General features: G+C 35.3%; 1 protein-coding gene across 2 annotated transcripts in view; it reads left to right on the forward strand.

Annotated features, from left to right (window-relative positions):
* Positions 1–15,649, forward strand: part of LOC105346783 (cysteine-rich motor neuron 1 protein) — a 40,259-nt gene that overhangs the window by 22,309 nt on the left and 2,301 nt on the right. The window contains exons 6-13 of one of the 2 annotated variants that reach the window (XM_034470532.2): positions 7,460–7,630; positions 10,008–10,121; positions 10,487–10,741; positions 13,171–13,389; positions 13,708–13,920; positions 14,634–14,861; positions 15,058–15,246; positions 15,470–15,547. In XM_034470532.2, the coding sequence (XP_034326423.2) occupies positions 7,460–7,630; positions 10,008–10,121; positions 10,487–10,741; positions 13,171–13,389; positions 13,708–13,920; positions 14,634–14,861; positions 15,058–15,246; positions 15,470–15,547 (1,467 nt within the window). Of the gene's footprint in view, positions 1–7,459; positions 7,631–10,004; positions 10,122–10,486; positions 10,742–13,170; positions 13,390–13,707; positions 13,921–14,633; positions 14,862–15,057; positions 15,247–15,469; positions 15,548–15,649 lie in introns of both variants that reach the window. The other variant, XM_034470531.2, reaches the window with a different exon arrangement.

A 15,649-nucleotide genomic window follows, 5' to 3' on the forward strand; every position in this document is an offset into this window, starting at 1 on the left:
CTGGCTGGTATTATGTATTTAGAGATTATACACCTAAGTATCATAAGCAGGTTTTTAAAGTATATTTGGGATATCAGTTTTGTTCTGTTTAATAAATCAAATAATTTTACATATAATTCTGGTTCTGCTAGGTTCATTTAATATGATATAATTATTAAACACTGTAAGAATTGGTCGATCATTTTCAGTGTTTATAACTGGGTTGTACCTGTATGCTATTTTTAAAAGCATGTTAGCAAGCTGTAGGTTTACAAGTGTCCACAAACACTCTTTAGGAATTCAAATGTGATTTCAAATATCATAAACTGTATTTAAATGGCAAATAAGATGGATTCCAACCTATAACCTATAACATCTTCACAAATTCCTTGTTTGATTGGAAGAAGAGAAGTGTTTGTCAGAGGTGTTTGAATGATAAAAATTGTGCTTATAAGGCAAGGAAGCTAAATCAGATGGAAGGAAAGTGAATTTGCTCTAAGACTGTCAAAGAGAATAAACATACCAAAATATAGATGCAAATACCCCCCAGTACACTTAAAGTTCATGGTATGTAGAACATTCAAATTGACATTATTTGAATTAGTTGGAAGTCCTTTGCTTTTTAATGGAGTGGCACAGAATTTAAGTCTGAAACTGTTTGGGTTTTTAGGGAACAGTAAATTAGATCCTGCAGGTATATTGCCCAAATTAGTGAAGTACCTTGAATCAATTTTTAAAAAAGAGGAATTCCGTCTTTTACAGTAAGCAATTGATAATTGCATTTCTCTTATTTAGGATGAGATTTAAAGGGTTTATGCACTACAAGTGCCCATTTGATAAGTAAATTTTTATTGAGTTCTTTGGAAAAGAACACTTGTGTTAGTGTGGGAGCTTCAATTGCTCTCTGTGATAAAACTGTCTGAGGGCTAGATCCCCCAAGCTGAAAATGAGGTGATGAATGGTAATTGAATTGATTGTCTGATAATTGAATTGATATAACATATATTTGTGTTCAAATACATTCTTATTCCTACAGGGTGCAAAGGTGGGTGGTTTGTTGGCAGATTGTTTTTATAGAAGTATTCAATATAGAACATTTGTCATATTGGGGAAAAAAATTAATTACATTATCATACATTTATATGTTATAATAGTGATTATTTTTAACATAAATTTGGGTGGGGATGTTGCAATAAATATTTAAGTGGTCTTTTGAGATATGAGCATCATACAGGATTGCAATTTTTAAAACTGATAATGTATCAAGAAACTATTTTTCTCTCATCAGGTTTAATTGATAGATCTTGTGCACATGAACTGCAACGTGTCTGTTCTTAAAAATATCCCTTGGCATTTATCATTAAAATAGCTTCCTTTCATACTACTTCAAGTTGCATTGATTGATTGATAAGCATCTTACCTTTAGACTTGGTAAAATGAGAGATTAATGCGATGAAAATGCTTTGTACAAGCATCAGCAAATCCCCTTTATGAGAGCTAAGCTCTGATTAATGTCAGTCTGATGGCTGCATCTTTCGGTGTGGGAGCATGTATACATATGCTTTGTAAATGTTTGTAGAACATTCAAATTTTGATTAATGTGATATTTACAACTTTTCATAAAAGTAAACAGTCAAGTAAGAAGGGGACTACCTGTGTTCTTCAAACTTTGTAAAAAGTTTAAAAGTGTTGAATATTTAGGGATACATGCTGGTAGCTGTTAGCAATCACAATTTGGCATCATGTTTAATGTGTTGCATTAGTTCTATGAAGGAAAGAAAAAAGGGTTGTGTATGTACTTGGTTTTTACCTTTATTTGCACCTTTTTCCCAGAAAGTTATTCATAGCTATTTTCATTTTTAAAAAAGGACATATGGTACAGAACTATCTTTCATCTATATGGTACGAATCTATCTTTCCTCTACAGTAAAACACGCTTATAACGAAGTCCCAGGGACGGGCAATTTAACTTTGTTATAAGCGTTATTCGTTATATCCGTCAAGTTTACAACATGAAATAGTCTTGGGAATGAAATTCACTTCGCTGTAAGCGACAATTCATTATAAGTGTGTTCGCTATAACCGTGTTTTACTGTATATGGTTCTCATTTATCTTTCATCTATAATTAACATTCATTTGATATCTACCAGTAACCAAATATGATTCTTCTGGATTTTCTGGTGAGTTGAAATGGTATATAGGATGCAATGGGCACCTTGATAATTACAGTGTACTGGTAAAAGTAAATTTTATTCTTTTAATTTGGATCGATAAATGAAACAATTAATAGAGCTGTAATTCATATACCAAAACATTTAAATAAGAATGTAGGATGATTTACTGAAAGTCCATTTAATAGATAATATTTCACAATAATATAGTATCAGCTTTGTTTGTTTTGACAGACTCGAACCCTCTGAGGTTTTATTTTTAGGAATGGTGGGGTAAAGTGATTCCCCAAATGTCATATGAGAACACAGAATCTTGAAGGGAGCAAAAAAAACTTGTTGAATTTTCCACTTCAGTTTTGTCCAGAGATGGATCATGTTCAGAGGCAATGTCAGAACTGTGAACAAAACACTTGACATGAAAAAATTGATATTCTGTTTTTTCGTCAGTTTTGCCAACATTTGATCCAACTCGGCTTGGATCGTTGACGGTTAGTTTTTGGTGTCAATGGGACAAGATGTTTGGGTGAATCTCGTTTGTTCATCAGCTTAGATCTTGACTCTGGTTAAAGAATCTGTCTGGGGGGTTCTGACAAGATACAGGTGAGATTGTGGATCATTCTATTAAATCTGACCTGCATAAATATAGATATTTTCTATGGTGTATTGTACATCTTTGTATAATCACATAGCTTGATATAATGGTATGATGATAGTGCAGTAATAGAGAAGGGAGATTCCTAAACACCCCCAGAAATTACCACAACCATGGTGGCCTACGCTTTTTCCAACAAGCATGTAGATTTGCCAGGTTCTGTGAATTTTTTGGTTTCAGCAAATTGAAAAAAATGTAAAAATGATTTCTATTTTGGCTATACAATTTGTATATGAAATGGAATTCAATTGCTCAACAAGTTTTAGAATTGCTGGAATGTGAGCTGAAATGATGACACGTACTGTCAGCTTGTATACAAACACTCAAAAAGTCTATTACCCTATCTTAGAAAGTCTAATTTATTTTATCCTTTGCACAATCTTTGTTTGTTGAACAATTATTTTATTGCAATGCATATAATTAAGGTCACTGTATTGAGGAACAGCAGCCAAGCTCCAGTTTCACTTCTCACAACAAAGTTGCTGGAATCCCATTTCTAATTTCTAGTTTGTACAGTCTAGTCCGTGATATGTATGAGATATAAGTACATAAAAGGTACTCTAGTAACAAAACATAACATTAGGTCTGCCTGAAGATCAGGTTTCTGAACTGTATTTGAAACCCTTGTGTGACGCTGTTTTCATTTTTAAAAAGAAAAACCCAAAAAACAACAAAGAAGCATTATTTGCCATTTTAAAAATAAAAGTCCATTTAGCTCGTCAATCTTTGAAAAAGAAGGATCTGTATAATAGATATGGAAACATGTATAAAAGATACAATGACAAAGCAGTTCAGCGTCTAGCACTGCCTCTATTTCAAGAGCTATGACAAATTAAAAATCCCTGAAGTAATCGGCTTCTATATCATTGGCTAGGGAAGCACATCATGAAAGGTATCAAAGAAAACACACCTGTCTAGTGGGGTGAATGAAGCGACTTTACCCTCGATGTTATCAAGCTCATAAATCCCATTATCCACTGTGATGTTCCGGGGAGTTTGAGAGCTTCCTAATTTGTTTATAAAGGATGGTATGACATAAACAAGATTTTTGTCATTCCTAATTGATTTCTGTACAGAGATTATGGACGTGATGTTACGTTGGCAAGTTACTTCCCGAAGAATTTATGTGCGCCTGAATGTGAAGGGGACAGGTATTTTTGAAGTGTGCCACTAACTAATTTATTTAACGTTTAGGCAAAACATGAAAATCTGTCACAGTTGCCATTATTGATGCTCCTCGGAGAGATTCTAGGTTAATAATCATAGAATTATATATTATATCCCACATAATTTGTTACCAAGCTATATTTAGATTCTGAAATAAATCATTTCTTTCACATACAAATTAAATTTTTACAATTTATTCATTACCATAATTAGAAGGAAAAAAACTAAATGCCACTGAACAGAATTTTTTATTGTTAAAAATACAAATATTTCAGAAGTTTGATTTATGCATTGCATTGTTGTTGTTTTCTGAGACTGCTTATGATAGTTATTACAACTGGTGGCATTTGGGCAAGATTTAAACAGATACACTGTCTGCTCCCGATCTTCCGTAATAAAGTAGCGTCAAGATCTCGTGCCTGCAGGTTAAGGTTGATCCCCTTTCACAGGGACTAGGTCAAGGTGGGAAAGCCCATCATCACTGCAATATGGTTCCAGGGGAATTTTCTGTTTTATGTCAAAACTTTTTACTGGAATCATGCAAATATTCCCTCCTATTCATTAGATATCAGTCTAGAAATCTGCTGATGTTTACCAAGTATTTGAATAAGCTCTTCTTCTGATGAAATGCTATCCATCAAGTTTAAAGGCTGTACGTAATTTATAGGTGTAATAATGACTATTGAGTGAGTTAATCCACTTAGTAGATTAAGTGTATTGTGGGAATATAAGAGACCCTTCAAGGTACAATAAAGTAAGATGCCCAATCACTCAGGGTAGCTTGGAGGCTCAACATTTCTTAATGAAATTCCAGTGGCATTAACGTTTCTACAATGATCATAGATATTTAAGTCTTAATTTATTTTGATATATTTGCCTGGGTAATATCGTCTGACACTTTTATGGCTTTGACGAAAAAGGTAGATCTTTTATCCCCTTTAAAATGTTACAGAAAAAATTATCAGTAAAATCAATGGGAAATGATGGACATAACTCCCTGACAGATGACACAGGGTTTTTACAGGGTTTTTTAAGACTTGTTTGAAGAGACCCATTTTAATTTACTTTTTTCCAAAAATGAAAAAAAATCAAGATACTTGATAAAGAATTTTATGATGGTAAGAATTGAAGTTGATTGAATGCATTTTTATTCTTGGCAATAAGTGACAAGAGGATGGATCCGTTTCAATGTTGGGTATTTGGAATTTTTAATCAGATATTGAATGATTAAAAGCAGCCACAGGCCTTGTACATTGATGAAGGTTGACAACCGCCTTACTTTGGTCCATTTCCTTCACAAATCACTGGAAAAAATGTTAAATGTATGACACAGCCCTTTTCCTCTGTCCCCAGCAATGACGAGGCAAGATTTTTCAATTATCACACAGGTTTCTATTTAATTACTCTCTATGACAGTCTATTTTAGCTTACCTTTCAAGTTTTTAGTCAATGAATGACCTGAGATCTTTACTAATAAAGTTGGTTATACGAGGTTACACAAATGTATTTGGACTTTGTTTTTCTCTGGAATCCTGAGCATATTTCATGCTTCAAATTTGAGCAGCTGAAAAAGGAGAACCTTAATTTAGATCGAGGAAGCACACTGAAAAGTGCTTAGGTACATGCATACTCTTAGACCCCCAAACATGTCCCACTCCTAGTAAACATACAGACAGTTTTGGCTTCTTGTTTAGATGGGTATTTCCCAAAACATTGATAAGGTAGCTTGATCTTCCTCTCAACTGCTGGTTTTAATGAGTTGTGGCTACTTTAGAATTGACAAAACAATGGAAAGGTGTTGCCAAATAATCTTCCTGCCTATTAGCTTGGCTCATTCTTGGCCTTGGTGTAGCATTAATGAAACCAAGTGCAGAACGGCCAGGCAGTTTGATAGCTCCTTGGCCGAGCTATCTGAACTATGTATTGGATGACAGTCAGCATCTTAAAAAAAAGCCTCTCATTTGTTTTTATCAAGGGGTTGGCACGCTCTCCTTCCTTAAACCAATAATGCTCTCCTGCATGTATAATTTTCTACTTGTTTTCTTCATTATTATTTATTCTGTTGGGTTGACAAGAAAGATTAAATGCATTGACTGTTTAGAGCAGCATTAGCCTTATCCAACATCTACCATGAACACAGTCCTCAAAGGCTGTTCTAGGTAAAATAAAATCATATGAGTGGGCACAAAGCTGTTTGTTTACAAAAGCAAGAAAGCTTGTTGCTTCTCTGTGTCAGAAAATAATGTCAAAACTTAAAGGGGCGAAAACCAAGATTTGAGAGTATGATGAACTTGTTTTCATTTAATTCCATTCAGGAGCATAGTCTCAAATGTTAATTTTCAACAAATATTTTACCAAGTGGCAGAAATGTCAACCCAGTGGGGTCTGGAATAAATGTCTCTATAAACTATTTACAGAAACAAGAGGATGGAGCTGGATTAAGGGGGTAGATAATACAGGGATTGTAGAAATTTCAGAACACTGGATGGACATCGAATAAAAAGGGTGTCTCTGAACAGGTCAGGGTAACTGTTATATTGACCCCATGGACTGTAATGGCAGTGTCCCTGTCAATTCCAATCTATCAACATTTCAAGGGTGCCACTGGCATGACAAGCCCTGACACTTAATGTTTCTGTAGAAAAAGGCTTGGTGGTGGTTTGAGAGTTTCCCAGAGGAAAAGTATTTTTAGGAGCACATACTGTGAATTATTCTAAATAAGTTTTGAGGAGTAAGTGCATGACCTTAGGTGTTGATATATAATCACTGGTCAGCCACACTGTTTATGGACTACATCCAAGTGGCGTAGGTATGCTGTTGGAATGGATGATCAGTGATACTTCAATCGTCTCGGAGTTCCACAACAAAGCACTTCAGAACTCGCTGATTCTGTTTGTAGGCAGAAAGGATAGATAAAGGGATATGATACTGATTCTACAAGATGAAATGTTGGGGCTTAATGCTTTTAAATGGAATTGTTAAAAAACCTCTTGTTTTAAACTTCCTCCATACTTAATGGTATCATGTACTATAAGACAAAAAGCAACCCTCTTTAGACTGTAAGTAATAAAAAGTATTGTAGTATATATAAATAATTGAAACCAGTAGTAAGTTTTTGCTCTTCATTGGCAAGTTTTTTTGCTCTTTGGACATGCAGTGTATACTGTAGAATCATCGTTGTTCATGGGGGACCAATGTCCATGGCTTGTGGGTAACCCTTGCCTACATTTACATCCCCACAAACAATTATTTGTTTAATATTTACTAAATTTACCCCGATTACACTACCATGAAATAACTTCCCTACAAACCAGGAAAATTTTGGCTACCCACGAATATTGACCCCAATGAATAAAAATGATTCCACAGTATAAGAAGTAATAACTCACTGATAAATCCTAGTGACAAAGTGATACCGTACTTTAAGGTTTGATTTTAGTATAATCACATGTTTTCCATACCAATTTGTTCATTTTTACTTTGTTTCAGGTTGTATGACGAGGTCTGGAGATATTGTACACAACAACGCCACTTGGCCAGAGAATGACTGCACAATATGCACGTGTATCAATGGGAAGGCAGAATGCAAGTCCATGCTGTGTGAAACCAGGTGTTCCAATCCCAGGAAAGTCCCAGGACAGTGCTGTCCAGTCTGTGATGGTGGGTATATTGTGGTCAGTGTTTGACCTCCATCTGTCATACCCCTAGCTATCATCAGTCTGACAGTCTCTGACCATCTATTGAAGGACGAACCCACCCAAATCCCTTAGATGGTCAGAATGGTTGCTCTTTGTTTTGGTCTGATCTGAGGAAAAAAAAAATCAGACCAAGTTTTTGTAGTTATCTACATCAAGAGCCTCAGGTCTTCAAGATGGTTCTCCTTATGAAAAGTTAGTGTAAATTACTTGAAAAACTGTATGGGGGTTTGTCATATAACTTTTATTATGACTTTTATCTCTTGGGACGTAGTTTTGAAAGTAGTCCACACTGTATAGTTTGTAGAATATCACCACTTTAAAAACCGATTGAAAAAATCAGAGTAATTTAAATTGATACCATGAAAATATCCACATTTTCATTTTGACCTATCAGAAATAATTTTGATGATCGAGCATTCTTTAGCCACAAAAGTACATTGAATTTTTAACATACCATATGTTCTTATTTGGTACTAAATCATTATTGTGCACAAGCACACAGTTATTTAAATATTCTCCCAGATTGAAGACATAGTTGACATTGGTTACATTTGTAGATCGAAAGAAAATGTAATTGATTGTGCATTCTTGACTGTTGATCCCAGCTGTAGACGGCAAAACAATAAAAAACTGAATTGATTCTTAATCTCCTCCTGGAATAGAGCCCTCAACAACAAGCTAAATAATTCCAATTGCCAACCACGCCTAGCTATTTGATTGTGCAAGGTTATGGAGTGTTGGGTGGATGTATTTAGCTTTGTATCGGTACACAGACATATGAGCCAATATCTGCCCAGTTCAGACCCTCCTTTACATGACACAATGAGAGGAGTTGAAATGTTTGGAATCTAGGCAATCTGATCTACTTGATGCACAGCATAAAGAAAAAAAAAGAACAATTCATTTTACAGGGCAGTGCGAGTTTGTATTGGTAGCTGTCATGGGAATATTCTCTTCCTCCATGATCAAGACCTTTCACAATGCACAGCAGTATTCAAAAATTTAATCTTGGAGTTTAAAATACGCATGTAGACATTTTGTTGATTTTTATATGCATATTTGAATCATTTATCATCATTTGTCAATATATCTCAGTGTAAGTACATGTATTATGGGAACAATTAATGCGGTGCTGTATTTCATCAGTCACTATATTTAAAGTCATAATGCCATTTCATTTTTAATTGTATTTAAAATTTATTCCGTAAATTGGAATATGTTTGCATAGGTGTGTGCAAAGTTAAGCAGTTCTGCACCTGACATTTATGAGGTTTGTTTTTTACCTGAAAAGGTGGAAATGAGCTGCCCATCGGTCATAAAATAACGGCTATATTCAATGTTATTTACAGAAAATATGTGGGAGTTTTCATTACATGTGGGTGTTTTCATTATGTCATTTGTCAAGAAGACCTCTTTTTTAAATGGCTATCTGCTTTCAAGTTTGCTTATATAGACCTATATTTCCATTTCATGCAAGAGTTATACCATTAATAAATGGGTGTTTCTGGTCAAACCATGTTAAGAAGGGTAATAATTGGAAAATCTGTTGACTGTTGGGGCATAAAAACTTTTACAGAAAAATAATGAAATGGAAGAAAAAGGTGTCTGTTTTTATATGATGTATGTGTCTTTTCATGCAGTTACTTCGCTTGTGCTTCTTTAAATCAGTATTAATGATAAGTCAACAGTGAATTTTCATGATGTAAAAGAAAATAGGTTCCACTTTGAGTGTGTATTTTGGCTGCCTTTCATCTGAATGAGTTGATAATCCAGTAATTTGCTTGTGCACTATTAAATTTTGTGTGTATATAACGTCCACAATGGATGAATGGTTTGCTTAATTCGATAAATGGTTTCAGTTTTATTTCATTTGAACAAATTGTTATTTGCAAATGTTTGTGCAATGGATTTGTTGTCCAATTAAATGGAGACCGTTTTCTTTCCAGAGAGAAAAAGCACATTATAGATATATAGGTTTTATTAATTTTTGCGGAATTAATGCAGAGGCAGACCTTCATTATCACCCACACAAAGATGAGAATGTACCCCCACCCCACACCATTTTTTCGGGGGTTGAGAAAACCTCTTTAAATATGCATAAAAATTCACTTGTTTGTTAATTATTATAAGTACACATGTATTCATATGTTACCTACACAGAGAGGGAACTTACTGTGAAAATGAAGTCCATTTTTATAATGAAATAAGAATAGATTTTTGCGAAAGAAATGGCTTTTACACAGTTGTTGTGATCAATCTTGATCTGTATCTATTGCATAACATCAGCATTTGTGAACTCTGCAAAGGATGATCAGCTTTTCTTTTTTTTTTTCCAGAAGATGAGTCTTTCCGACAGCCAGAACAGTGTCCAGACCTACACAAGTGCTCCCTGTTATGTCCTAACGGCCTCCAGTTCACCAAGGATGGATGCTACATGTGCAAATGCAAACCTGGTGATTACTATTATAGATGATTGTTGATATTACATGTACTGTTACAGTGTGTCTTTGTCTTGTACCTTAATAGTATTCTCTGTGAAGTTCTCCATAGCTATGGTATGTCACTTACTATATAGTAAGTGTTCTCTTTGCCTTAAAAGAGTGCAACAAATTTAAAATAATAAAACTGACACGACTGACCAAAAAAAAAAAATATAGGGTATCAACATGTATTTAAACTCATTTGATTGATGTACCTGAATTTAAAAAAATAAGGAAATGAGATGTATATGTACAGTAGTAGATAAACATGCAGAGGTAGATTTTCAAAGTGGGGATGTCTCTGAGGGTTGATATTTGAATCCCTTTGTGTATTTCAGCCAACTGTTACTTGGACTGTAAGGAAGGGTATAAGATGAACGAAGAAGGAGTAGAAATCTGTGAGTGTGCCAATCCCCACCCCGTCTGTCCGTCAATGGAGGACTGTAAAAAACAGTGCACATATGGTCTTAAAGTGTCTCGCAATGGCTGCCACAAGTGTAGCTGTATCAAGTGTCCAACATTCTCCTGCAGCAAGAAGTGTGTCCATGGTTACAGCGTAAATCGACAGGGCTGTAAACTCTGTAAATGTAAAGGTATGTACTGTAAACTGAAATGATGAAGAGTAGTTGAATGTGCTGTATCTTGCAATGTTTTTGAAATAGTATAAAATTTCATGAACTTAGTATTGAAACTTGTGGTTGAATGAATGCTTTAACTGATATGATGTGGTTACAAAATAAAGTGCTGTTTGAATTTTATTGAGTGTAAGAATTACACTACTAATTTTGATATATTGCCGACAGTTGTTACTGCAATTAATTTTTTCTGACGCAAAAATTGTAATGTTTAAAAGATTGTTGAGGACAAAGTAGAGGAAATCCTCATTAATCAAGAATTTTATAATAAATGCATTCTCATAAAAAAGTTATGGGTGCAGTTGCCCAGTGTAATGAATGGTTCTGCTCAGGTGTTTGTTCAAGAAAGGGACATAAGTCATCAGCATTTATCTTTACATAAGATACATTCAACACATATGCAAAAAATTCTGTCAAGCAGGGTCAAAGTTCTGGGATTCATGCTTTCTTAAATCTATTTGAGGGTCATCAAACATAAAAGAAAACTTTTGGCACAGAGAAAAAAAAATGTTTCCAAATGAGATTAGAGCCCCATAAAACACATGTAAAGTATTTGTTGAAATACTTGTAAAACCAACATTAGGATAGAACAATAAATGGCCTGTACTATAAGGAGGGGTGAAAAAACTCTAGAAGAGATGTGACAAATGTGAAAACGCACAAGGCGTGTGCAGTGTCCCCGCCATGGCTGTTGATTTTTATGTAAGTGTTTGTTAGAGACGTAAGCAAAATTGGTGCGACAGACAGGTGCTATTTACGCTCTCTCCTCTGACACTTGACCCCTCTCTGATAGGTAAAAGCAGGCATCTGCTAGTTTAATATTAATGTTTGGATAATATGAATGTCCTTGGTGCTGTGGGCGTTGCACAAGGCAATGATGCAAGGGGGGGAAAAGATCATGTCAAAAAATGAATAATTATCAAAATACATTTTTAGTTCCTCTTGGGCCTCTTTGTCTGTCAAATGGGAAATATTGACAGTTATGGAATTTTTCTTTTCATAAGATTTGATGAAATACCCTTGGACTTGGGTACATGTTTGGTAAAATGTACCCATTCACCGCCCTACTCTACATAAAAGGAGAATATTTAAAGTTTTAAAAATATAATACACTGAATGGAAATGTTTGTTCCTATGCAACATCCTTATGTGTAGTTATTTAACCTCCTTATTAGAGGTTACGGGCAAAATGGGATGACATGCTGTTTTAATAGGTCCTCTCAGGACAAGATTCCTTGGTGTATAACCTCCATGTTTTTTCAAAAGAGATTTATTAAAATGTTTGGTTTAAAAAAGAAAAAAAAAAGATTTAGGTCCTCTCAATTACGTTCTGTTGTGTCATAAACAACTAAAAATCGAATATGGAATTTCATTTTGGGGACCTTTACATAGAAAACGAACATGAGGTAAGCTTAGAAAATTATCATTGCAAGGTTAAACATTTCTGTATCGGGGCAACAAGGGTACGATCAAAACATTTACGAAGTGCACGTGGCCTTTGATATCGGCCAAGTGAATCATGAATGGAGCAATTGCAAGAGACCCCAAACTCTTACGTTCCTATTTACTACATGTGTCTTACCAAGAAACCTAGTAATTGAACTAATTAACAATTCTCAAGGATTGAATTTGATAAAAATCCTGACACATTTTTTCAGTGCTTTGCTGGTGATGATCATTTATTTCCCCTGTACATGCTCTCAGCAAGTGACATTTGGCAACAGGAGATTAACCCCACCCTTTGATTTGATCATTTTACTTCAGTTAATGATGGAAGGCTAGAAAATTAGCACTTTCGTGAGAAGGGATTAATTTTCTCCAGCTCTGACTGCCTGACCTAAAAGGCTATACATGGAAAGCATTCAGGTGCCAGAACAGTGAAGTTAATAAACATTTAACTTGGCCAAAAGTTGGCATGATGTTTATTTACACAGCATTAACAAGGAACATGTAAACACATCATTAAATATCCCCACAATTAATCTGTCTATTCATGGCACTTCTGTGCTACTAATATGATAATTGGTTCTTTGCTGTGATTTATTTGGAGTTGGATTGGGGATGAATGAAAGACCTTGAAGTTGCCCACTTTTTTGGCAGAGGTTTGAGGAAAAGTTAATTGAATAGGGCAACTGGAGTAGCATATATGGCGTTAATGAACAGACCTTATAAGGTTCAATTACATTTACTAAGTTGTAAAAAAGTTGTTATTGTATCTTAGCTTGATGTTGGATTTGATGAGTTTCTGCAACAAAAGTTTTTAGGTCTTTGATATTGGTACAAAGTGCACCTTTGCAGTCAGACTCTAACAAACTTTGATTTTGTGAGGAGTCATTTTTGATGTTATTTGAACTATTTCTGTATGCATATGTGCATGTTTATTACAGATAGCAGTAGATATGATATCACACCCCCTACAACAGAATCCAGGAACACCTGTTTGTCTGTGGATGGTCAGCTACATGAGGATGGGGACTCCTGGCATGACGGATGTCGCCTTTGTTACTGTTATGGGGGTCAGGAGATGTGTGCCCTCATATCGTGCCCCAGACCCTATTGTAGCACCCCTGTGTTCAGACTGGGCGATTGCTGCCCCTCCTGTCCTGGTGAGCAGTACTGCTTGTTTTTAAAATTCAATCAAGACCTGTACAGTACTTCTTTATACAGTTCTCATTTATAGCCATTTTAGGATCATATTCTGAATGCGAACAAGGAGTAAAATTTCTTTGATTCACGAATAATTATGAATCAATGAATGAAAATGATGTCCGATTTTGGTCATTATGAACCATATATATTTTGTGATTCTCTTATCATGCCAGATCTCTATGACCACAGTATAGAAATCATTGAGGATCCCACCTAAATTACATTTCTTCTTCTTCTATGAGTTTTACAATAAACTTCACTTTTCTCTTTTGCAGGAAACGTAATACTGCCGCAGTCTAAAGGGACCCATGAGATGTGCAAGTCGTTGGATGGGCGTTACTTTGTGGAGGGGGAGACATGGCACCTAGACAACTGTACCCAGTGTATCTGTCACAATGGCAGCATTCTCTGTGAGACCCACGCCTGTCCCCCGGTGCTCTGTAGCTATCCCACAATCCTTCCAAACTCGTGCTGTCCAGTCTGCAAAGGTCAGGCTTTATAAAATCATTCTAACATCTTTTGTCATGTTGCTAGAGTTGTTGGGGACATTTTGGTATCCACAATACTTATTAAATTGTTTATGTCTACGGATATTGTACTGTTTGCTTGGTTAGGAAAGAAAGTGCCTTTCCAACTGCTTCACAGGGTTCTCTAATAAAATCTTTTTAAACTTAATTTGACTACTGTACAATGGTAAGATTGACCAATATAAAGCCTGTAAACTCCAACAGGTGTTGTGATATAATGGTTCTCTTTTCTCAGTCAGATTTATGACAACACTTGATATTGATTTTATAAATTTAGTGTAGAAAAGTCCCTTTATTTGAATCCCATAAATCACAGCAACTTGTGCGGAGTCTATGAATGAAACTTGCAATTCTTTTACTCTTAATACCAGACAAACAAACAGTGAGGAGACGACAGTCTTTTCCCTGCTTTTTCTCAGGGCATTGACTGTTGACACTAAAGCTTTAAGATATGGTTCCAACTGCACAAAATTTTAATTTTAGAATTTTAAGACTTCTTTAGGTATTAAAGAATTACTATTTGCGGCCTACTATCAGTCACATTCACATGACATGTGAGATGGAAACCTCCAACTTAATTATTAATGTGGAGAGAGAGAGAGAGAAAGAGAGAGAGAGAGAGAGAGAGAGAGAGAGAGAGAATTCTAGTAAGAAAAATTCAAACTTTATTTCAGAAGAGGACAAATCTTTGGACCTGATACCTATTCACCTGCCTCAGAAGCGTACCTGTCGGTCGGAGACTGGGGGGTACCTGTACAATGATGGGGATATGTGGAAGACCAACCCCTGTCAGAGCTGTACCTGTCGCAATGGTCAGGTCCACTGCTTTTCCCAGGTGTGCCCCACAGTCACCTGCTCCAAGTCAGTCCTACGCAAGGGAAGCTGCTGTCCCACTTGTCTCGGTAATCAATGCTTTCTTGTATAATCCAGATGTATCTTGAAACCAAATCACATGGTAATGCAAGCTTTATTGCTGCTTATTTGTTGTCAAATATAATAAGTTAAAATAGTTTCATTCTATTAATATTGTACAATGTACAAGGTACTGCTTATTAAAAAGAGAGCAATAATATAAGAGAGACAACTCCTTTATTTCAGACTTCAGCCATCAGAAGGTTTGTATGGACAGAGGTGTGACCTATGCTTTGGGGGAGCAATGGCTGCAGAACAACTGTACAAAGTGTTACTGTGTTGATGGTAAAACCATGTGTGCTGATCTCCCATGTCCCCCCATCAACTGTAAATTTATGTCCAAGGTTCCTGGGAAGTGCTGTCCAGTGTGTGTGGGTAAGAGAAGATTTACAAAAATATATATATACTTTTGCATCAGTTTTTGAGTACTGTACATTTCTACATGTACTAATGATAAAAGAGGTCGGAAGTTCTGCTAGCTATGACTTGCAGTTTTATAACTTTTTTTTTCCTCTGAAAAATCAATTATATAAAAAAAAGTAATAGAACTTTTTACCAGTTTGGAAAAAAAATATTAAAGATATGATACATTTTGCAGATGAAGAAACAACAGTCGAGGTCAGAACTTTGCCAAAACCTGATCCTTCTGTAATTGTCCAAGTGGAGGCAAAAAGAGGTAAAATAAGTTTTGTCAAAGGCAATAAAATTGAAAGTTATAAAACCCAAATTTGGGCAAAATTTTATTAAAAAAATTAAATCTAAGTACTGGTAGATTAAA

This window comes from Magallana gigas, chromosome 6 (assembly GCF_963853765.1).
Source record: "Magallana gigas chromosome 6, xbMagGiga1.1, whole genome shotgun sequence".
NCBI lineage: Eukaryota > Metazoa > Mollusca > Bivalvia > Ostreida > Ostreidae > Magallana > Magallana gigas.